Source organism: Gopherus flavomarginatus, chromosome 3, assembly GCF_025201925.1.
Source record: "Gopherus flavomarginatus isolate rGopFla2 chromosome 3, rGopFla2.mat.asm, whole genome shotgun sequence".
Taxonomy (NCBI): Eukaryota; Metazoa; Chordata; order Testudines; family Testudinidae; genus Gopherus; species Gopherus flavomarginatus.
The window spans coordinates 88524410-88547632 of NC_066619.1; the positions used below are offsets into that span (position 1 = coordinate 88524410).

The 23223-nt window shown below is 47.5% G+C and overlaps 1 protein-coding gene across 2 annotated transcripts in view; it reads right to left on the reverse strand.

Moving 5' to 3' along the window:
• Positions 1 to 22634, reverse strand: part of LRRC2 (leucine rich repeat containing 2) — an 865563-nt gene extending 842929 nt beyond the window's left edge. For both annotated transcript variants that reach the window (XM_050945919.1, XM_050945918.1), the window contains exons 1-2: positions 22507 to 22634; positions 6903 to 7048 (exon numbers count right to left, since the gene is read on the reverse strand). In XM_050945919.1, coding sequence (XP_050801876.1) covers positions 6903 to 7027 — 125 coding nt within the window. In that variant the 5' untranslated portion in view covers positions 7028 to 7048; positions 22507 to 22634. The remainder of the gene's footprint in view (positions 1 to 6902; positions 7049 to 22506) is intronic.
• Between the last annotated feature and the right edge of the window lie 589 nt (positions 22635 to 23223).

Sequence of the window (23223 nt, forward strand, 5' to 3'; positions counted from 1 at the left end):
TCCACATTTTTCAGAGCTTAATGGTACAGTCTTAGCTTTGTATTAACAGTGTGTTTGTGTTTTAATTGTAGATTATGGTGTAAGTTATAGGGTACTTACCTTTTATTTATTTATTTTTTGAAGACGATCACAGAAGGTGGAGATAGATTTCCACATGATGAGTGCACTTAACATACTACATGAAGCTTCTCTGACAGCATGCCGGATTTCTATTTACGCTTCAGTATTACAGGATGCAACAAAAAAAATCACTGAGTATCATCAGAATGTAGAAGAACCAATTTGAAGATGTATTGTAAGCAACATTACTTACATTTTAAAATGATAGTCTTTATTTACATGCTGACATTGCATTAAACCAAACCCATTCCCATGCATTAGCTGCTGGCTCTATTCTCTAGAATTTGTGTTGATTTCTATACAGATGTAGTGAACATACAGTACTATACATCTCTGACATATTGTGGCTTATCATTTAAGCCATGTTCTGGAAAATTTACCATGAGGTTTTCTGGTAGGTTTTGGGATCTTGAATAAAATAATCATTTACTCCTGGCCAGTGTTTTAAGAGACAGAAAGGCAAAACACTAAGCTACCTGCTGGCCTGTATGAGTGCCCCACTATTTAGCAATACATCAGCTTTTCTGAGTTTATCTAACCCATCTCCATTTCCGAAAAGCACCTCACATACTTCTATCGCCCCAAATGCATTGAAATACAAACACACAACTTTCAAGTGCTTTGGGAAGCATAGAGAACCTCCCTGCTTATGTAGAAAGTCAGTTTCTTTTCAATCCATTAAGTTCCTCTCCAAAATAGAAACAAGTTTGCAGAAAAAGCTTTGTCCTAGCAGAAGCTGTCCCCCACCAGGGGTACAATCAACCTCTACCCAAACAAACAAAGTCTTTCCTGGTGTGAGACATAAAATATAGAACAGCAACAACAGCAAATCTTTTCTTTCACTAGGGGCATAATAAATATCATTCCCTCTATAGCACTTATTGAACACACTCTACTTCCTACTAGAACTGAGTTCATTCTACAATCTACCCCTGCTTGTTTGCTTGTCCCTTTCATACCCTACTCTTGGTCCTGATTGTTTATGCAGCTCAGCTCCATTGGCTCCACTCCTTAATCCTTTTCTTTCTAATTTCACAACTCTGGAGAGCCAAGAGGGAAACAGATGGTTGACTTGACTGCCCAAGTGGATCCACGGCCCAGCAATCCAGGGCCTCTCATCATAGGACCCAGATAGGCAACACACCCAGTCACAATTTCTCACATCATCATACTTCAGAGTTAGGTTTTGCTGACAAGCTGTTAACATTTAGAGTGGAACTCCCAGTAAAAGATTCATAATCTTTGTCACTTTTAACATAAATACAGTTCACAAATGTATGGAATTCCTTTATCAGAATCCATGTTTGCATAGGTAAGGTTTCCTCTTTGTAAAATCTTGTGTCTCAGAGGATTACAAATGAAGGAGAATCTTACATTTTTCACAGTGAGACTGTTTTAGAACTTTTAAGAGCTAAATTCTGCTTTCTCTATTCCAGCAAAACTCACTGAGAGTTTCTTTCAACTAAGGCTTAGAATTTGACTAAATAATAGCAAGTCCCTTTAAACTCAGGGCTTTGTCCATATGGAGACTTGGTTTATGGCAAGCGGAGTATAAATCTATAGCGCGCTACTTTATCACACACCAAATTACCAGCTACTGTACACTACAAGGTCCCTTTTGACTTACTGCTGTTTGAAACAGCCTTCTCTTTGAATCCCTACTTCTAACTGATCACTGTGGGCCAGATTCTGACACCCTTCCTCACCCTGAGTATGCACTGAGTACTTCTATTGATTTCAGTGGAAATACTTGAGCAGTAAGGAACTACTCAATGTGAAGAAGGGCATCAGAATCTGGTCCTACATATGACTCCCCTAAAACAGTGAGGTTTTTTCCCCTCCTTACCAGGAGACAGTGGCTCCTGTTAGGAATTTAATCCCAGGTACATTCTTTATCTGTAGATGAGGGATACTTGGAAAGGTGCAAAATATTTTCTTGCCTTTCAAAGCATCAAAATAAATCAAAGGAATCACTTCCAATCTGATCCCCTTATAATCTGGAGCCCCAGTGATCAGTACAAACTAGGTGCATGGGCACCTGCTCTTTCCATGTGGGAAGTGGCTTTTGGGAAAGTCATATGAATGTTTTGATTGATAACAAGCAGCAAAATCTAAAGCTGAATTTCTGTCTCTTTCTTTTAAGTTGTTAGAAATCATAGTCTCTTTAGTGGGCAGATTTTATGGATGGTTTCTCAGATATTATGTGAACATATATACAATATAAGTAGGGACAGATTGTGTGCTACCCTTGCTCACCTGCACAGGGATGAAGGACCACGCAAGAAACCTGGCCAATGTTAACACACAAGAAACCTGGCCAAAGTCAAGACCACTCCCTGTGCTCTGTGGATAGCAGGGACTACTTGCTCTCGATCTCTGCATGGAGGTAGGTGACCAAAAGATGGTGAGGAGGGGTGGGAAGGAGGCGAGGTCATGTATTAATAATGCCTGCCCCCATACACACACACACACACAACACTGGCCCACTGATTTGGGGGAATTCTATACTAGACTAATCACTGATACCAAATCCTTACACCCATAACACATGCAGGGAGCAGTACTGGAGAAATAATGTCTGTATAAGGCAAAATCTCCCTAACACTTCTCCGGGATGGTGCAGTCCACAGCACACCCTACTCAAGGATTGTGGCTACATGTCACAAAGTAGACTTTACAGTACATGAATATTTATAGGTGCCAAATCCTACTCCCAGTATAGTAGGAGACCACTTCCAGCATAATACTATGTGACTATTGCACAACATGTGAATGTTTGTTATATAATCTTGAAAACAAGGATTCTTAATCTGATCTGGATAACCTTGTAAATATAAACAGGAAGATTTATCTTGAACTTCTACTCAGGGAGACAAGTTTCAGAGGGGTAGCTGTGTTAGCCTGTTTCAGCAAAAACAATGAGGAGTCTTAAGGCGCCACAAGACTCCACGTTGTTTTTACTCCAGGAGAGATTGTAAAAATGGCACTTTCTTACTCAGCAGATCGACTTTCTGTCTGAATTCAGTCAGTGCTCTTTTCTTTTCAGGCAAAACTGTTACTTTGGGGGAAAACAAACTAAAAGCAGAGAAAAAAAAACTTTTGGATTAATAGCCCTCAGAAGGTAATTCCCTACCAACTGCAGAGAGCGGTTTCTTCCCACCTCACCTGCTCCTGCTTTAAAAGCCATCAAGCTTTGAGGAGCTCCTGTTGGGATAATAAGCCTTTGCAGGATCCACTAATGCAGGATGGTGCATTAAGGTTAGAATTTTTGAAAGGGCACCACCAACAGTTGTGGCTACTGAGAATTTGAAAACTGGACTGAGTGCTCTTTTGACAATCTGGCCCAGGAGACACAATGGGAAACAGTAGCGGATACATGTGTTTTTAAGCACACACATCTCTTGGAAATTCTGTCATGTGACAAGAGGCTTTTTCCTCTAATTGTGAGTTTTGTATTAATTGTCATTTTCTTTGTGACTTTGGCCACATTGTTTTAACTCAGGGGCGGGCAAACTTTTTGGCATAAGGACAACAACAGATTTCGTAAATTGTATGGTGGCTGGTGGTGCTACAGTTGCACTGCCCGGCTGGAGCCAGGCCACGCTGCTGCTGCCACCGCTGTCACCATGCAGCACAGAGTCCAAGTCAGGCTGGCTCTCCAGCTGAGTTGCCCCCGGAGCTCACAACCCTGCTGCTCAGAGCATTGCAAGCTGAGGCTGCAGAGGACAGGGGGTACCAGGGGAGGGACCGGGGGCTAGCCTCCCTGGCCAGGAGCTCGGGGGCTGGGCACGACGGTCCCACTGCTTGATGTGGCCCATTGGCTGTAGTTTGCCCAGCCCAGTTTTAATCCACCCCTGCTGGATCCTGCATCACTGGAATTAATGGGAGTTTTGAAATTAATTTCAAGAGGTAGAATATCAATCCATAATAACACAGGCTTAGGTTCTGAAATACTTACACTGAGTAATATCTTATTCCTGGAGTACTCCCATTGAAATCAATGGGATTATATGGACAGTGTGCTGCTTCTCAGCATAAATTAAGAGCATCTGAATCTGGCCTAGTGCTGTGGGACAAAGTATTGTATACATTTCAGGCTTTAAAAAATTTCCCTTGTGGCTATAGAAAGTTCAAATGCTATATATATATATTGCTGTATTCTCTGCCAAATCCTGGGCCTACCTTCATAGGTACAGAAAATATAATGAAGGAATTTGGAACTTCATTAATGAATGCAGTAAGATTGGGCAGAACAGATCACCAATCCCTGTTACTTTAGTAGAACAGATGGGTAATGAGAAGCACAGATGTTAGCTCCAGTGAGATTGTTGTCTTCATGGAAAACATGACTCACAGGACAGCTCTGGGTCTTGCCCTAGTCCACTGGCAAAATGTGAGGTAGCTAAAATTAGCTGCATTGAAGCAGAAAAAACTACTCATCACCATATTAAGGTGCCCTCTTTTTTTCTCTCTGTTGAATTTCCCTGATGTATGTCAGTTGTGGTTTGCTTTTGTACTAGCCAACACAAATAGGAAACAAAATGGTCTGTGGTTCGGAACGTTTAGAAAACCTACACTATGTACGAGAGATGGAGAGATGCACAAATTAGGGGCCAGATTGCGGCCAGCCACTACATCGGTGCCCAAAGGGTGCATGGACTTTTCCTGCCTTTTTCCCCTTTGCAGGGGCCAGCAATAGTCTGGCTGGAAAGTGCAGGCCCTGGTTCCTCCTAACAACTTTGTGGGCACTAGTTACCTGAAAGGGGGCAAGAAGGCGAAGGTGAGGCCACTAGCCTGTCTCTCATCCCCTGAGCAGTCAGAGAAGCAGTCTGGCACAGAAAAAGCAGCACTTTCCACCCCCTTCAAGCAGCTTAACTGTCTTAGGGTTTTATACTGCAACCCATCATGAAAGTATCTGAGTCCATCCTATGTAAAATCAATAGCAATGGATAAATCCCTGTGGGACTTCATGGACTCTCTGGCACTGTCTCCTTTTTGGGGTAAAAGCTCTGCTTAGGGTATGTTGTTTTGTCTTTGGTAGTGATTTAGGAACAGCAGGGGGTGTCAGTGTGTCATTGTTATGTTGGAAAAACTTTTTTTCAAATAAGAAGATTTTTACAGCATTTCCAAAAGATTCTGGATTTGCCTGATCTCCTCTGGAAGTTTGCTCCATAGCCAGATGCCCTCGACAAGAGTGCTTTCGGTTATGTGCCTTGTCCTGGGCTTTTAAACAGTGATGTAGCTACTATCAGACTGAGGCCTTGTCTACACTACAAAGTTGCAGCGCTGGTGAGGGGGTTACAGCGCTGCAACTTAGGATGTGTACACACCTGCAGGGCATTACCAGCGCTGCAACTCCCTGTTTGCAGCGCTGGCCGTACACCCGGTCGTGCCTCGGGTGTAGAGGATCCAGCGCTGGATCACCAGCGCTGGTCATCAGGTGTAGACACTCACCAGCGTTTTTGTTGATCTCCGTAAGCAGGTATCCCCGCGGTGTGCTCTGGCGTTCCCCGACCCCCCCTCCAAGCAGGTCTCCTTCCCCGCGGTTTGCTCTGGCGTTCCCCGACCCTCCCTCCAAGCAGGTCTCCTTCCCCGCGGTTTGCTCTGGCGTTCCCCGACTCCCCCTCCAAGCAGGTCTCCTTCCCCGCGGTGTGCAACAGTGCTGCAGCGTGGCCACATCTAACACCACTTGCAGCGCTGGTTGCTGTAAGTGTGGCCACTCTGCAGCGCTGGCCCTATACAGCTGTACTAATACAGCTGTAACAACCAGCGCTGCAAAATTGTAGATGTAGACATACCCTGAGTCGCACCAGAGAACCCAAGAGTAACTCCTGCTAGGTCAGCTAGATTTCAGTCTAGCGATTTATGCTGTCCCTCCACCAAAGGCACCATTCAGCCCTAGGCACTTTTCAGCAAAGAGATTCTTTTCTTTTCTTTTTTTATCTTCCCTGAGCAATAAATAAGGTATTAGTCAAGTCCTGTAACTCCTGCATAGGTGCCGACTTTCTACATTCCTGAAGGGTACTTGACACCTGTATCGCCCCAGGTCTGACCTCCACTTCAGCCCTGGAGCATTCACGGAGTCAGCACCTATGCCTACACTATCTTCCTGGTATAATATTCCAGTTACTCTAATGGAGATGATCACAAAGAAACTGAAATATCACTTAAACAAATCATTAATAAACTATAATAAAGCAACCAGTATGAATAGTAAGGGTGAACGGTATTGTATTCAAGCCTTTGGTTTTGCATTTAGGTTGGGACAACAGAAGGCTCCTTTGATAGTTCTTTTGTTCTAGTCCCCCTTTTCTCCTCTATTGTATTCAACAACACTGTACCAGCATGTATATTTCTTCCTTTTTGTTTCTGCTCAAACACAACACATTTCTTACTACTGAATTTCACAAGTATATTTTCATATGTGTTTCACAATAAATGCAGTAGCTTAATATTGCACTTTTCATGAACAAGAATAGAAGAAGGGGGAAGCACGTATGTATTTTTTAATTAACTCTATACAATGAACTAGAAAATATCCCATCAGTAAATTGCAGTCTACATACAAAGTTCAGTAACTAATGAGACAAGGCAACATACACATAATCTGTGCTATATTTCTGTTACAGTCATTTGAGGGAAGGTTGGATTTGCTGACACAACTTTCTAACCAACTAAATTAAATTGGATTCCTGGGATCATTCGACTATCCTTTGTATGTAATGAAATTAACAAATATGTTAATGAAATCAGTTAAACAGAAGAATAGTAGGTTGGCTTACTTCTCTAATGAGCTTTGTGCTAATCTTTCCTTCTCCTTCTTTCGAATTTCTTTATACTTCTTGACTTGAGTTTCCCAGAAGCCTCTTACGACAGAAATGTCAAATATTATCACCTGATGTCCCATGTTACTGACATTAAGCTTTTCCTGTAAAAAAATAAGTGTATCATTAAGATGTCATAAAAAGGGAAGAAAACAATTAATACAACTATTTAATGTTCTGGTCCAGTTCTTTACAGCTTGCTTGGGGGAAAATGGACAAAGAAATATTAACTTGATTAAATATCATCCAAAAAAATATTTTTTCTTTAAAGATGCAATTAACAATAATAGTAATAATAACAGTTGGTAAAGTTCCTGTAAATCCCAAATGATCCTAAAATGTTTACCAAATTTAGGCCATCATCCTACTGACCTTTTTTCGTGCTACCAATCCTTATTCCACTCAATGAAACTACTTGCACAAGTAAGTGTTCATCATGTGATTAAGAGCTGCAGGATCAGTCCCATCAGAGACAGAAATCACTTCATCTACTACAGAAATACAATCACCAATTTGTGAAAGGTGGCAGTTGTTTACTGGAACATAGCAATAGGACCTCCATTCAGCCAGGTACTTCACATGCCTACTTTTAAGTAAGCAAATGAGTACAGTTCTAAATTGGAGCCTAAGCCAGGAAGTAAAGTATGCTGTGTCCAGCCAAAACTGCAGAGAGAAATTAGATACAGGGCTATTACCTGCAGCCTGCTCCTGCTCTTAGGGCTTGTCTGCACTATGCAGCTTTTAGCGACAAGGCTGTGTCGACATGGCCTTGTCACTAAAAGTCAGAGTGTGTGATTGCTTTTTGTCAGTATTTTGTCAGCACTTTGGCCGACAAAATACTTCCAGCCCCATGAGAGGTATTCACTTTGCCAGCAGGAGAACATTCCAGTCGACAAAACCGCATTCACACTGCTACTCACGTCGGCAAAAGTTTTGTCTTTCGGAGGGCGGCTTTTTTGTTGACAATGTCGCCATGCAGGCAAGCCCTTAGTGAAGTCAATGGCTAAATTCCCATTGCTTTCAATAGGAGCAGTGTAGGAACTGTTCTCTCTTGCTCAGAGTCATTGCTGAAGATGTAATCATCTCAACTCAATTTTTTTATCATGAGATGAAGCTAATCTATCTATAGAGGGCTTTTGTTATGCCTACTTGTTCATAAAATGGTTCACAGAGCCAACATGAGGAAATCTTATAAAACAGAACTCTGAAAGCCTTTTAAAAATAATTGCTTCCACCAAGATAAAAACAGCTGTTTCTTCTCTTTTTTTAACTTCAGTTGAGATTTCATTAGATGCCACTTTTATTACATTGTTCGTTAGTAAAACACACAAAGGCCTTGAGCTGTCAAGCTACTGTTGAACAAATAATCTGTCCCTTACCTTAGTGTGTATTTTCAAGGTTTCAGCTACTAATTTTTCCAAGTTCTTACTCTAATCACTGTTTCCAGGCCTCCTATCCTTCCACTGGGGTCACTTACAGTCTGGCCTTGAGTCAAAACACTTGGGGCAAGGGAAGGCGGGGAGAAATGGTAGCCAAATCTCTATTTTTTTATTTTATTCTACCTTTTCTTACTGCTCTTTTTCTCTTAACCTACAAAATATCTCCATACAAGAGGGCATATTAAGAAATACAAAAATACATTGTTTATCAACAAAGCACTCCAGTCTCCCCTAACAAAACCCTTGGGGTGACCTAGGCAAATACAGACTGATAGGAACAACAAGTAGGCTTAGATCCTATTTGTTATATCTGTAAGAAAGATCCTAAGTACTATCATGACGATACAGTGCCTCTGAATTTGGGCATAGGGATAGGTCACGTATTTTGCTATACCAGTGTCTGTCTTTTGTATCTTTGGATGACCGCAGGAACTTTACCTTTCCTGCTTGTAAAAGAAGCTTCTGTTGTTTGTTTATATCAGAGTGTTAACGACGAAGCAACGAATAGCTCCCAGTATCTCTTCAACCACTGCTGACAACAGCAGAATCAAAACCCCATGAATAGCAATGTCATGAGAACACTGACCTTACTCCTCTATGGAAAACTTTGTCTATAATCAGATATGTGGTACTGTAGACGGGTTCCGCCGGGGCTCGACCCTCCCTGAGGGGGAGGGGAGCCACACCGGCCTCGATGTATTCCCTGCAATTACAGTCTGCTCTGGCCTTTCGGCAGGTCAGAGCACTGACAAAGTCAAAGGGGGTCCAGCCCTTGGTTTGGGCGGGGAACCAAACACAGTTCTAAGTAGCTCTGGCCCTTTGGAGCAGGGCAGAGCACCAAACACGCAGTTACAAGTAACTCTGTCCCTTTGGGGCAGGGCAGAGCAGTGGCAAAGTCAGCGGGACCCAGCCCTTGGTTTGGGCGGGGCACCAAACACAGTTCTAAACAGGTCTGGCCTTTGGGGCAGGGCAGAGCAGTGGCAAAGTCAAAGGGGGCCCAGCCCTTGGTTCGGACGGGCAACAAAGTCAGCGGGGCCCAGCCCTTGGTTCGGGCGGGGCACCGAACACAGTTCTAAACAGCTCTGGCCTTTGGAGCAGGGCAGAGCAGTGGCAAAGTCAAAGGGGGCCCAGCCCTTGGTTCGGGTGGGCACCAAACACAGTTCTAAACAGCTCTGGCCTTTGGAGCAGGGCAGACCAGTGGCAAAGTCAAAGGGGGCCCAGTCCTTGGTTCGGGCAGGCACCAAACACAGTTCTAAACAGTTACCGGCCTCTCCAACTGGGGAGAGGGGGAATCTGGCACCCGGTTACGGGGGGCAGGGGGAACGCAGGCCCACCCACTCCTCTGCGTTCCAGCCCGGGGCCCTGGTAGCGGTTGTCACCGCTACTGGTGGTCAGTGGGGTCCTGACAGCAACACACTGACATGGGCAACGGTAGCTCTGCAGCCTGACTGGAGTCAGCTGCCCCCGGGCTACTTCCTAATTCCCCCTCTATTCCTACCTGGTCCGGGGCCTCTGTTCCGGAGACGTCCAGGACCATCGGTTCCTCCCAATCCGGGCTGGGCAGCAGGTCCGGTAGGGTTTCGGGGAAGTCGGGCCACACCTGGTTCGGGGGCTCCTCAGGGCCGTAGTAGGGGCGAGGCAGCTCTGGCGGCTCCTCGTCGTAGTAGGGGCGAGGCAGCTCTGGCCGCTCCTGGTCTCGGCCTCTGGCTCGGGCAGCCTCCCAGGCAAGAGCAGCGGCAGGCACGTCTGCTCCTGCCAAAGGCCAAGCCGCAACTGAAGGCTGGGGCCCAGCTTTTATTCTTCTGGGTCACCGCCTGACCCTTTGAGGGGCGGGACTTCCACTCAGCGGCCCTGCCCCTGTGGATGACTGACGGGGCTCGACACTCCCTGAGGGGGAGGGGAGCCACACCGCCTCGCTACAGACCCCTCCTCAAGTCCGGCCCCGGCCTGTCGGGGCCGGGCTGTCCCATCTCCTCGAGGCAGGACAGAAAATCCGCATTGGCATGGTCCTTGCTTGCCCTGTGCTGGATCGTGAACGCATACGGCTGCAAGGCCAAATACCAGCGCATGATGTGGGCATTGTTGTCCTTCATTCTCATAAGCCATTGAAGGGGAGCGTGGTCCGTAACGAGGGTGAACGGGCCACCCAAGAGGAAGAACTGGAGGGCCTCGCAGACCCACTTGACCGCAAGGGCCTCCTTCTCAATTGTGGCATAATTCCTCTCCCGGGGAAACAGTTTCCGGCTGATATACAGCACGGGGTGATCCCCTCCGTCTCCTTCTTGGGACAAGACAGCCCCCAAGCCAACGTCAGACGCATCCGTCTGGAGAACGAAGGGCTTGTCGAAGTAGGGGCTGTATAGAACTGGGTCTCAACACAAGCAGCTACGGAGCGTCCTGAAGGTTGCCTCACACTCAGGGTTCCATTGTACCATTCGAGGGCTGCTCTTCTTTAGTAGCTCAGTCAGGGGGGCTGCTGTGGATGCGAAATAGGGAATAAACCGCCGATAATATCCCACAAGCCCCAGGAAGCACCGCACCTGCCACTTTGTTGGTGGGGTGGGGCATTCCGCTAGGGCCGGCACTTTCCCCACGAGGTGCTTCACCTGTCCCTGCCCGACGGTATAGCCGAGATACGTCATCTCTTCCCAGGCTATCCGGCACTTTTTGGGGGTTGCGGTCAACCCCACCTGTCAAAGGGTCCGGAGAACCGCCGCGATCCGGGTTAGGTGGTCGTCCCAGCAGCGGCTGTAGATCACCACGTCATCTAGGTAGGCAGCGGCATACTCCTGGTGTGGCCGCAAGAGGTGATCCATGAGCCGCTGAAAGGTCGCGGGGGCCCCATGGAGACCGAAGGGCATTCTGGTGAACTGGTACAGTCCAGACGGAGTGGCAAAGGCAGTCTTCTCTTTGGACGTCTCTTCCAGTGGGATTTGCCAGTACCCCTTGCTGAGGTCCAGCGTGGTGATTTACCGGGCCTCCCCGAGGCGGCCGAGCAGCTCGTCGACTCGGGGCATCGGGTAGGCATTGAAACGGGATATGGCATTAACCTTCCGGAAATCTATACAGAAGTGTCAAGAGCCGTCAGGCTTGGGTACCAGGACCACCGGGCTGCGCCACTCGCTCCGGGACGGTTCAACGACCCCCAGGGCGAGCATGGCTTGAACCTCTTTCTCCACCGCCTGGCGCATTCGGTATGGTATCGGCCGGGCGGTCTCCCGCACGACCTTCCCTGGTTCAGTCTGGATCTTATGGCAGGTGACAGTCGTGCAGCCCGGTAGGGCCGTGAAGGTCTGTTGGAAGGCCCGCATGAGACATTTGGCCTGTCGCTGTTGCTCGATCGTCAGGGCGCTCCCCAGTGCGAGTTCCATCGCCTCCTCTATCTGGGCCACCTCTGGACCTAGTTCCAGCTCTGGCGGGCATGTGTCAATTAACAGACCCTCTCGGTCACGCCACGGTTTCAGCAGATTAACATGGTATATTTGCTTCTCCCTCCGGCGACCGGGTTGGCAGATCTCATAGTTGACGGGCCCCACTTTTCTGAGTACCTCGTAGGGGCCCTGCCACCGGGCCAACAATTTCGATTCGCTGGAGGGCAGGAGCAGTAGGACTCGGTCTCCAGGGCCAAATTCCCACACGCGCGCGCCTTGATTATAGTTTCGTTCCTGCCTCTCCTGGGCTGCTTTTAGGTTTTCCCACGCTAGGGACCCCGCTTGAGTTAGGCGTTCCCATAGCCGGAGGACCTACTGGAGGAGTCCCTGGGTTGGGGAGGTCGACTGCTCCCACGTCTCCTTCATCAGGTCCAGCAGGCCCCGAGGCCTCCGCCCGTAAAGGAGCTCAAAGGGGGAGAAGTGGGTTGAAGCCTGGGGGACCTCTCGGACAGCCAGGAGCAGTGGCGGGAGGAGTTGGTCCCAATGGCGTAGCTCGTCTGGCGGGAACCTTCTCATCATGTCCTTGAGGGTCCGGTTGAACCGCTCTACCAATCCGTCGGTTTGGGGGTGGTAGATAGAGGCCCGCAGTTGCTTTAACACCCAGGAGTCGGCAGACTTGGTTTAGCAACCGGGATGTAAAATTAGTGCCCTGGTCCGTCAGGATCTCCTTAGGTAGCCCCACGCGGGCGAAGACCTTCACTAATTCGCCCGCGATGGTCCGGGCCGTGATGCTCCGTAAGGGGATGGCCTCTGGAAACCGGGTGGCATAGTCGACCAGGACCAGGATCAGGATGTATTGAAAGCCGGCTGCGCTACGGGGAAGTGGGCCTACCAAGTCCATTGCGACGCGCTCAAACGGGGTGTCAATCAATGGCATGGGAACCAAGGGCGCTTTGGGTGTTCGGGCTGGTGCGGCCAACTGACACTCCGGGCAGGAGTTGCAATATTGTTTTACCTCTCTGTCCAGCCCCGGCCAGAAGAATCGAGCCCAAATTCGTGCCAGGGTCTTTTCATACCCCACGTGGCCCGTGGCTGGTACATCATGGGCCAAGCTCATGAAGGCCCGCCGATGGCATCGGGGCACAAGGAGCTGCGTCCGCGGTTCTTGTGTGCGGGGGTCCCGCTCCACCCGATAAAGCCGGTCCCTGCGGAGCTCAAAGTGGGGCCACTGCGTAGCCCGGCCAGAGTCGATAATGGACCCATCAATTGCGGCCAGTTGTTCGTAGGCCCGTCGGAGAGTGGGGTCGTCCCGCTGGTCCCGGCAGAAGTCCGTATCAAAATGGGGTACAGGGGGCGCTCCCTCAATTAACTCCTCGGCCTCTGGGGTCTCTAGTCCGGCCCCCTCGGTGTCTGTCTCGGCTTCCACAGGGGCTTCCGGGGACTCGGCCGCTAGGGCCAGTGTAGATCAAAGGAGCCCGTCAAAGGCGGGCCAGTCACGTCTCAGGATGACAGGATAGGCCAGTCGAGGGGCCACGCCGACGATCAGCGACCGAGTGAGGTCGTTAACAGTCAGGTGGGCCTGAGCACTGGGATAGGGCCGAACATCCCCGTGGATACATTGTAGGTGAATGGGCCCCAGACTAGGATCGATCAGGTGCCCCAGCGCCTGACGGACCAGCGTTTGACCACAGCCGGAGTCGACCAGGGCCGTGGTGGTTTGGTCCCCCACGAGTACCGGGACTGTGAGCTTCGGGGGCTGAGGCCACCGGGCCCGGCCCTCTCCTGCGCAGACCTGCCCAAAGTCACACTCCATCTCCGGGCAGTCCCGCTGTAAGTGGCCGGTCCTCCCGCATCTAAAGCAAGGTCCAACTTCGGAGTGTCTGTGCCAGGTACCGGTGGTCTGAGGGCTTCGGGGTTTTCGGCAGGGCTCCGACGGACCCGCAGGGGAGGTCCCCGAACCCGTGTGCAGGCCCGGCTCTGCGCGTTGGGTCCGCAGTGCCGGTTCAGGGCCTAGTCCATGACTCAGCCACCGCTGTTCCAGCAGGCTGGGTCCTCTCCTGCTTCCACGAGTTTGGTCGGGCCCCGGGGCGGGTGGCCGGGAGGCCAGACCCACGGGAGCCTCCGCCGCAAGGAAATCCTCCATCAGGGAGACTGCTGCGGCTAGGGTCAAGGCCGGTGGCGGAGCACACAGGCCCTTCCTCGAACCGGCAGGATATGTACGAATTGTTCAAGGACCACCTGCTCGGTCACTTCCTCTGCCGTCCGGGTTTCTGGCTGCAGCCAGCGGCAGCAGGCGTCTTTCAGGCTTTGTGCAATTAACCGGGGACGGGCGCCGGTTGTGGAGGTCTGGCCCCGGAACCGTTGTCGGAAGGTTTCGGGACTGACGTCCAAGGCGTCGAGGATCACGGCCTTCACCCGATCATAGTCCTGGGCGTCCTCCGTTGCCAACCCGCGGTAGACCAGCTGGGCGGGCCCAGTTAAATACGGGGCCAGAAGAGTGGCCCATTGGGCTCGGGCCCATCCAGCGACCAGGGCCACGCGCTCAAAGGTGACCAAGAAGGCCACAGGGTCATCCCCCGGGCCCATCTTGGTCAGGCGCAGGGGCGCCAACGGCCGGGGTCCCACGGGGTCCTCCCCCATGGTCCCTTCGGGGACTCAGGCGGCGGGCCCGAGCAGCATCTGTAGCTGGGCCCCGAGTTGCTGGATGAGTTGTTGCTGGTGCTCCAACTGAGCGGCATGTTGCTGTCGTTGCTGCTGGAGGTGGGCGGCATCTCGCTGTTGCTGCTGCTCGAGATGGGCGGCCTGCTGCTGTTGCTGCCGCAGCAGTTGCGCCGCCTGCTGCCGCTCCTGGCTCTCCGTCAGCAGCTGGACTAGCCGTTCCACATCCATGTTCCCTGCCCTCGGGACTCCAGAGGTGCAAGCGTCCTTCTACCAGCCCCTCCTCACAGGGGCACGGGTTCAGAAGGTCCCTGGTCAGGTGCCAGTTGTAGACGGGTTCCACCGGGGCTCGACCCTCCCTGAGGGGGAGGGGAGCCACACTGGCCTCGATGTCTTCCCTGCAATTACAGTCTGCTCTGGCCTTTCGGCAGGTCAGAGCAGTGACAAAGTCAAAGGGGGTCCAGCCCTTGGTTCGGGCGGGGAACCAAACACAGTTCTAAGTAGCTCTGACCCTTTGGAGTAGGGCAGAGCACCAACAACGCAGTTACAAGTAGTTCTGTCACTTTGGGGCAGGGCAGAGCAGTGGCAAAGTCAGTGGGGCCCAGCCCTTGGTTCGGGCGGGGCACCAAACACAGTTCTAAACAGCTCTGGCCTTTGGAGCAGGGCAGAGCAGTGGCAAAGTCAAAGGGGGCCCAGCCCTTGGTTTGGGCGGGCACCAAACACAGTTCTAAACAGCTCTGGCCTTTGGAGCAGGGCAGACCAGTGGCAAAGTCAAAGGGGGCCCAGCCCTTGGTTCGGGCGGGCACCAAACACATTACTAAACAGTTACCGGCCTCTCCGACTGGGGAGAGGGGGAATCTGCCACCCGGTTACGGGGGGCAGGGGGAACGCAGGCCCACCCACTCCTCTGCGTTCCAGCCCGGGGCCCTGGTAGCGGTTGTCACCGCTACTGGTGGTCAGTGGGGTCCTGACAGCAACACACTGACATGGGCAACGGTAGCTCTGCAGCCTGACTGGAGTCAGCTGCCCCCGGGCTACTTCCTAATTCCCCCTCTATTCCTACCTGGTCCGGGGCCTCGGTTCCGGAGACGTCCAGGACCATCGGTTCCTCCCAATCCGGGCTGGGCAGCAGGTCCGGTAGGGTTTCGGGGAAGTCGGGCCACACCTGGTTCGGGGGCTCTTCAGGGCCGAAGTAGGGGCGAGGCAGCTCTGGCGGCTCCTCGTCGTAATAGAGGCGAGGCAGCTCTGGCGGCTCCTCGTCGTAGTAGGGGCGAGGCAGCTCTGGCCGCTCCTGGTCTCGGCCTCTGGCTCGGGCAGCCTCCCAGGCAAGAGCAGCGGCAGGCACATCTGCTCCTGCCGAAGGCCGAGCCGCAACTGAGGGCTGGGGCCCAGCTTTTATTCTTCTGGGTCACCGCCTGACCCTTTGAGGGGCGGGACTTCCGCTCAGCGGCCCTGCCCCCGTGGATGACTGACAGGGCTCGACCCTCCCTGAGGGGGAGGGGAGCCACACCGCCTCGCTACAGGTACAAACACTAAGGTCATGTCTACACTAGCGAGCTTACAGTGGCACAGCTGTACTGATGCGGCTGTGCCACTGTCAGATCGCTCATGTTGCTCTCCCATCGGCATAATTAAACCAACCCCAGTGAGTGGCAGTAGCTATGTCAGCGGGAGAGCATCTCCTACCGACACAGTACTGTCCACACCGGTCCTTCTGTCAGAGTAACTTATGTTGCTCAGAGGGGTATTTTTTTCACACCCCGAGTGACATAAGTTATACCAACCAAAGTGCTAGTGTAGACTTGACTATCAATTTACAGTTTGCCACTTAGGAGAAAATACTCTTCTCTACTTCACAGGTAGCTGGGTTAGCTGCTAGAGACCTTCACATGAGGAAGGTGGCAGGAATCCTTTCCGCATCACAGTTTCATCATGCTCCCCCACGTGCCCAGTCATCCTGAACAAAACTCAGCTCCTTTTCCTCCCCATCCTTGCACCAGCAGATGCAGGAGTAGTCTCGGCCATGAGTGAGAGGGCTCTCAAGTTCTGCACGCAGCTTCTGCCTCTAACTAGAAGGAAGCAGTAGGTGAGAGAGAATACACTGAAACCAGCATATTTCTTATCTTGTGTGGGCTTTGACCATCCAGGCCAGAGGAGCATTTGTTCTAATGTCTGCGAAGTTTACTCTTTAACTGTATTGAGTCTGCAGCTGAATACCTTCTTCCATGGATGAGGTCTGCTTCTGAATTATATTACAGATCATCAAAGCCCCTTTCTCAGATGATGCATTGTTATAATGTTCACTCCATCTTATGAAGTGTTAGTGAGACAGATCATGAAAGCAAGGCTCTTTGGTAATATACTACTGTATAATGAAAGCACAGTGCCTTCCAGGGAAGAAGGCTCTAGGACTATAAAGTGAAAGCAAGGGTATGATTTACAATAGCATCACCTCAGGAAAAAGGAGTTCTGCATATGGGAGTCAATGGTAGGAGATAATTTTACCACTAGTAATTCACACTCACATATGGGCAATTTAGTGAGCCTTAATCAATATCCTCAAATGTAACACACTGGGCCAGATTCATCCCTGGTGTATCTTTATTGATTTCAGTAGAGTTCGATCAGGAACTAAGATCATCCATTAACTATAATTCATGGCTATTGTAAAGAATATTGTAAAATCTTTGCCTGCTGTTTAAGGGAATATGATTCATTGCATACAGACTATTTTTCAAAGTAGTGTATATTATTTTTAAATAATTAAATTGGGGGTGAAATGTCCTTTTCTGGTATCAACTGCTGAATGATTTTAAAGTACCATTATAAATACATAGTTCCAACATTATCTCATAGTTGCAGGCTATAGAAGTTGGATGTTGTTGTTCTCATATCTCATTCTTTCTGCTTTTTTTATTTTCACATTTGTTTTCCAGATATATAGGGATTTAAAATCTATTTTCTGTTTTACTTATTCTTCAGAAATACAACTTAGGGCCCAGTCCTGAAAACTTGTACTCAGGTGAATACTTTTAAAATGAGTAGGCCCATTGAAGTCAATGGGCGTAATCATTGGATAAATCTATTTGTGTACATAAGAATTGATAGAATCAGGGCCCAAAAGGCCAAGAATAAAGAGATAGTGTTTATCAGATATTTTACTGAAATAATTGTAACATTTATGCACAACTCCATCATCAGGATGAGTATCTGCTAAGTATCTGGCATGGATGACAACAGGCACCACAGGCTATGATTCATATTAATTTTTGAAAAAAATCTATAATTGCCTGTCCAATGTTCTAGGTGCTTATCCCATAAATAAAAAAAATTATTAGTATTAAGGTAACACTTAGGAACCCTACTTGAGAACTTGGATCCCACTGTGTTAGGTACTGTACAAATACAGAACCAAAAGACAGTCCTTGCCCCAAGAAGGTTACAATTTCACAATATGAACATAAACAAGGACTACACATAAATATATCTATCTCAGCCCACACGATCCTCACCAGCTTTAACCAAGAGAGAAAAAAGTTGGCCTTTGCAATGTGTTCAGAAGATTAATAAATCTGGGCCTGACAGACCAAGTGAGGAAGCAAGGGCCAGAAATGACGACTCCTCACTGAGGCCTGGTCTACACTAGGAATCTAGCTACATCTGTCAGGGCCATAAAAAATTCTGGTGTAGAAAGCGCTTCCATCAACCTAGCTATTGCCACCTTGGGAGGTGGATTACCTTTGCTGAAAGGAGAAACTCTCCCATCAGTGCACCACTGTAGCATTTTCAGTTTAAACATACCCTGAGAATGCCCTGCCAGCAGCTCCCTCTCATTTATACTGAGGGAGCACCAGCTAAAGCACTTTGGTTAAACTCACCTGTGGAAGTATGTCATGGGAAGAGTGGCGATCTCTGAGGTAAACGTGAACCAAACAAATTAAGACTTTTTAAGTTAAAACTAACACTGAATTCCAGTTAGAAGCTCCATGGAAACCAGTGCAATCATACAGCATGTGCTCCAAATGTGCAGTTTCTCTTAATAAACAGGCTGCAGCATCCTGCTTTAGCTTCTGAATAGTACCAAATCATAGCCCTGGGTTGAGCACAACCCATTTATCTAATTTTGAAGCAATGAAAGCATGGATAATTGTGGCAAGAGCCACACTGTAGAGATAAATCACACTCATCTTGCCTGGTGCACATGGAAGAAAGAACTCTTTGGCAGCCATTACTTAGGACTCCAGGAGTAAAAAGGTCTACCAACTCTTCCAGCTGCTTCTACCAGCCCACCATCATTACTTCTGTCTTGTTGGGAGTGAATTGCAGCCAGCGAGTACTCATCCAAGCCCCCCAGTTCATTTAAGCACCTATTTATATAGTGGCCTTGTCATAAACAGATAAGAAAAGGTAATAGCACTGAAGTACTTTATATCTCTTTGACTGTAAAGGGTTAACAAGTTCAGTAAGCCTGGCTGTCACCTGACCAGAGGACCAATCAGAGGACAGGATACTTTCAAATCTTGAGGGAAGGAAGTTTTTGTGCTGTGCTATTAGTTTTGGTTGTTGTTCACTCTGGGGGCTCAGAGGGATCAGACGTGCAACCAGGTTTCTCTCCAATCTCTCCGATACAGGCTCTTATAAGTTCAGACTAGTGAGTACTAGGTAGATAAAGAGAGTTAGGCTTATGGTTGTTTTCTTTATTTGCAAAAGTGTATTTGGTTGGAAGAAGTTCAAATGTGTATTTGGCTGAAAGGAGTTCAGATTGGTATTTTGCTGAAAAGATTTTAATTTGTACTTGTATACTTAGGCTGGGAGGGTATTCCCAGTGTCTATAGCTGAAAGACCCTGTACCTATTCCATTTTTTTTAAATTTACAAAGATAATTTTTACTGTTTTTTCTTTCTTTAATTAAAAGCTTTTCTTGTTTAAGAACCTAATTGTTTTTTATTCTGGTGAGACCCCAGGGGACGGGGTCTGGATTCACCAGGGAATTGGTGGGGAGAAAGGAGGGAAGAGGGAGAGAGAGGCTGATTTCTCTCTGTGTTAGGATTACTTTCTCTCAGGAAGAGTCTGGGAGGGGGAAAGAGAAGGAAGGAGGAAGGTGAATTGTCCTCTCTGTTTTGTGATTCAAGGAATTTGAATCACACAGTGATCTTCCAGGGTAACCCAGGGAGGGGAAGCCTGGGAGAGGCAACGGGGAGGGAAAGGGTTTACTTTCCTTTGTGTTAAGATCCAGAGGGTCTGGGTCTTGGGGGTCCCCGGGCAAGGTTTTGTGGGGACCAGAGTGTACCAGGCACTGGAATTCCTGGTTGGTGGCAGCGCTACAGGTTCTAAGCTGGTAACTGAGCTTAGAGGAATTCATGCTGGTACCCCACCTTTTGGACACTAAGGTTCAGAGTGGGGAATTATACCATGACAGGCCTAGATGTGTGTGGCACCTTACAATTTACTTTCTTCTGAGCACAGTTCTCACTGATGGATGTCATGTGGCTATACTGTAGTAACAATACATTAAAAAAGAAAAGACCATAATAAAAGTCATATTATAAAAGTGGCCATTTAATAATAAAGTTGATATAAGTCACTTAGATATTTCTTCCTTTAACTTTTCCATTAAAGATCAAGTTAATGCTATTTTAAGCAGCAGCAATAACAAAAACGTGCAGATAACAGGTATGCAAAAACTGAGTTTGTCTCCTGAATTGTTTTCTATGTACATATTTCTAGATTGCCTATCACTGTAGCACAACGTCAGATTGCCTATCAGTGTAGCACAATGTCTAGGTAACAATTTTCTTTAATCTGTTCAAATTCTACTCTTAGTTAAATTAACTGATCTCAAACGAGATTCCCCTTTATCATTTTTCTCATCGCACCTTGATTCTGAGACAGTTTCTCACTGGCTTATTCGTTAATTAGGTCTTTTAATTGTGGATTAATTAGCAGTTGAATTACAGTATTCCTTATACTTGCCAACTCTTGTAGCACTAATGTATTTGTCATCAAGCATGATAGAAATTACATTTGCAAGGGAATTTATTACAGATGTATTTCCCCAGCATCTCAGTGAACAGACAGACAATCTATTCAGCAAAGTGATTCTTTCTCCTACAATGGAGCCAAAAAATTTTTTTGCTGGTGTTTGTGGTATATTTTCTTCCTTTTATTTACTGGACTTCACTGAGAAGCTGACTAATTTTCATAAATATTGAAAGAGACCTGCTATATTTAAAATGAAGCTGAATTGGGGACATGTCTATATGAAAGGGAAAACTGAAATTTCAGAATAAAGCAGAATATTTTTTAATGAGGGAATCATATAGGATCTTAGCTACAATATATCTCTGTTAATTAAAAACAGGAAAATTAAGGGCCCACTTACCTCAGGGCTATTTTATGTCACCAGTTTTTAAGCAAGATACCCCATTGACTTAGCCCCTGATTGACTTAAGGACTACAGCCTTGGTTCTCAGGTCTGGCCAAGTACCACATGGCATAGAACCCTAGTTTTAAACTACCTTTATCCTTGCCATATTCCACAGTCTTCCAGAGGCAAGTTTAGCCCCCTTCAGAGATTATAGCATCCTAAGGCTCTCTCTCTAAACTGGACTCAGTTGCCCATGGAACCATTGTGTCCCTTCATTCTAGCCACGCCTTCTTCTGCACTAGTCACATTCCCTTCACAGAGATCTGTGAAAGGGGATGTCAGCAAGCCATTTTGCTAGCGTTCTGCACCATTCCCTTACATGAGAGGTATTCCCTGGCCAGTTTAAGACCCTTTTATTTTGCAGGAACAGAGTAAAATACCTATGTCTAACCTGCGAATCAGGCCCCACATCTGCCCCAGTTACTGCACTTGGAAGGAACACTTCAGCTATCAATCCCAAAATCATGGGAGCCACGGCAACGTGCTCTTGCCAGCTCAGTTCCATCATACTCTGTTGTCACGGTGATGAGTGCAGTATAAGAATTTAGGGCACACCAGTTAGATAGATTAGAAGGAGGGCTGCTCTAAATTATTCTTGCTTCAATGACTATATTATGCCATCAAGACTTGTCACCTCAGGGCCACTTCACTGGCTGAGGGGCTCTGGAGGACAGTATACTCCAGCTCTGCCTCCTCCTGATCATGATCAAGAATTCCCTCTACATGCCTTGATATGTAGGGACCAGCTGGCACAGAGCTGGTGACACCACGTTTACATCCCCCCAGGGATTCACTTTCCATCAGGGCAGTCCTTAGCTTCCCCATTAAAGCAGTTGTCTATCTCCTTTGTGCTGTCAGAGAGGTGCATAGGGGATGGAGCCAGCACCTAAGATCTGAACCTTTGTGCACTAGGTGGTATCACAGATCTTCTCAAGGATGCTGAGTTAGTTGCTATAGAGGTTCACATAGTGCATGCTCACAGATTTTGGGGCGTGGGGCTGTTCAGTACCATTTTAGCCTTTAGTAAGGAACACATGCCCTCATATCACAGCAATGGACACCATACAAATACTTTTACTAAAGACAACAACTATGTTTAACTTAAAATGGTATGTTTTCTTCACAAAGATCTATTAGCTGGTTAGATTTCCTCTACCAGTGCTAGATTAGGTGTAAGTGGCCTTCAGAGGCTGAAGTTCTATAACTCTTTTTCGATTCTACCGTAAATTTTGACAGCTAGTGAAAATAAATGACCACTCTCTCCAACCATTTATTTTATTGAAAAGCATTTTCACACCAACATATGTCCTTGAGATGTAATAGCAAAGGTTTATTACAGTGCAGACATGGAGAGAGCAAATATCTGGAGTATAAGCATTGTGTGTGTATAATACAACACGCTGGGTTGAACTTGTCCCAGGTGTAAGTCTATTGAAATCAGTGGAGTTACACCGGGGGTGAATTTGGCCAGCTATCTTTAAAATATAACACTCTTAGGGTGTAATAGCTGCATCTATCTCTGTTCTCTTTCTCATATACCTATCTTTCTCTTTTGCAGTTCATTAGAAGCAACAAAGACCTGATGACACTTTCTCCTTCCTGCTTCCCACCCTGACCCCATGAATCCAAAGAAACTGTAAACTGTAATCAGCAAAATTGCCACTTACCTACAACTAAAGGAACACAAGTGTCCAGAGCTCCGGGTATGCACTGTGGTTAGTTAATTGAGGACGCTGAGGTTGTTTACAACAGCAACATAGTTTGTGGTGAGCAGATCTGTTTGAACCCCACAGCTGACTAGCCTTCCACATGCACTAATATGCTATATTTGTACAGTGATAACATGATCTGTGGTCTCAGAACAGAAACACGTGCAAGATAAAATATCTACACCGCATGACTCAACAGTACGAGAAACAGCAGTGTTAATAGAATAGCATCTTACTTGAACTATGGAAAAGTGAGAAAGCTAACATTACTTGGAACTGTAACGTACAGTTATTTAAACCACACACAGGTGCCTATGTACTTTTCCACTTGAAAATGGCATGGGTAATCCATACTTGAAATTAGTTAAATAGTTTTCTGTTGTTACTGTAAAATCCTTGCAATTAACATAATTTTATAGACTAGAAACCTGTTAATACAAGGAAATGAAAAGAGAAAGGGATATGGAAATCCCCATCAAAGGCATCCCCATCCCCTCTATTTCAGGTCCTTTTCGAAGTTTTATTAAACTGTAGGTAAAATCTGTTTGCTGTAACTCTGGTTATAAGGTTAATTTTAGAATGACCCATCTAAAAATGCTTCTCTTTGGTAACAAAACAAAGCATTTTGATTATAGTCTCTCTCTTGAGTTCAAATCTAAAGCGATCAGATGATGG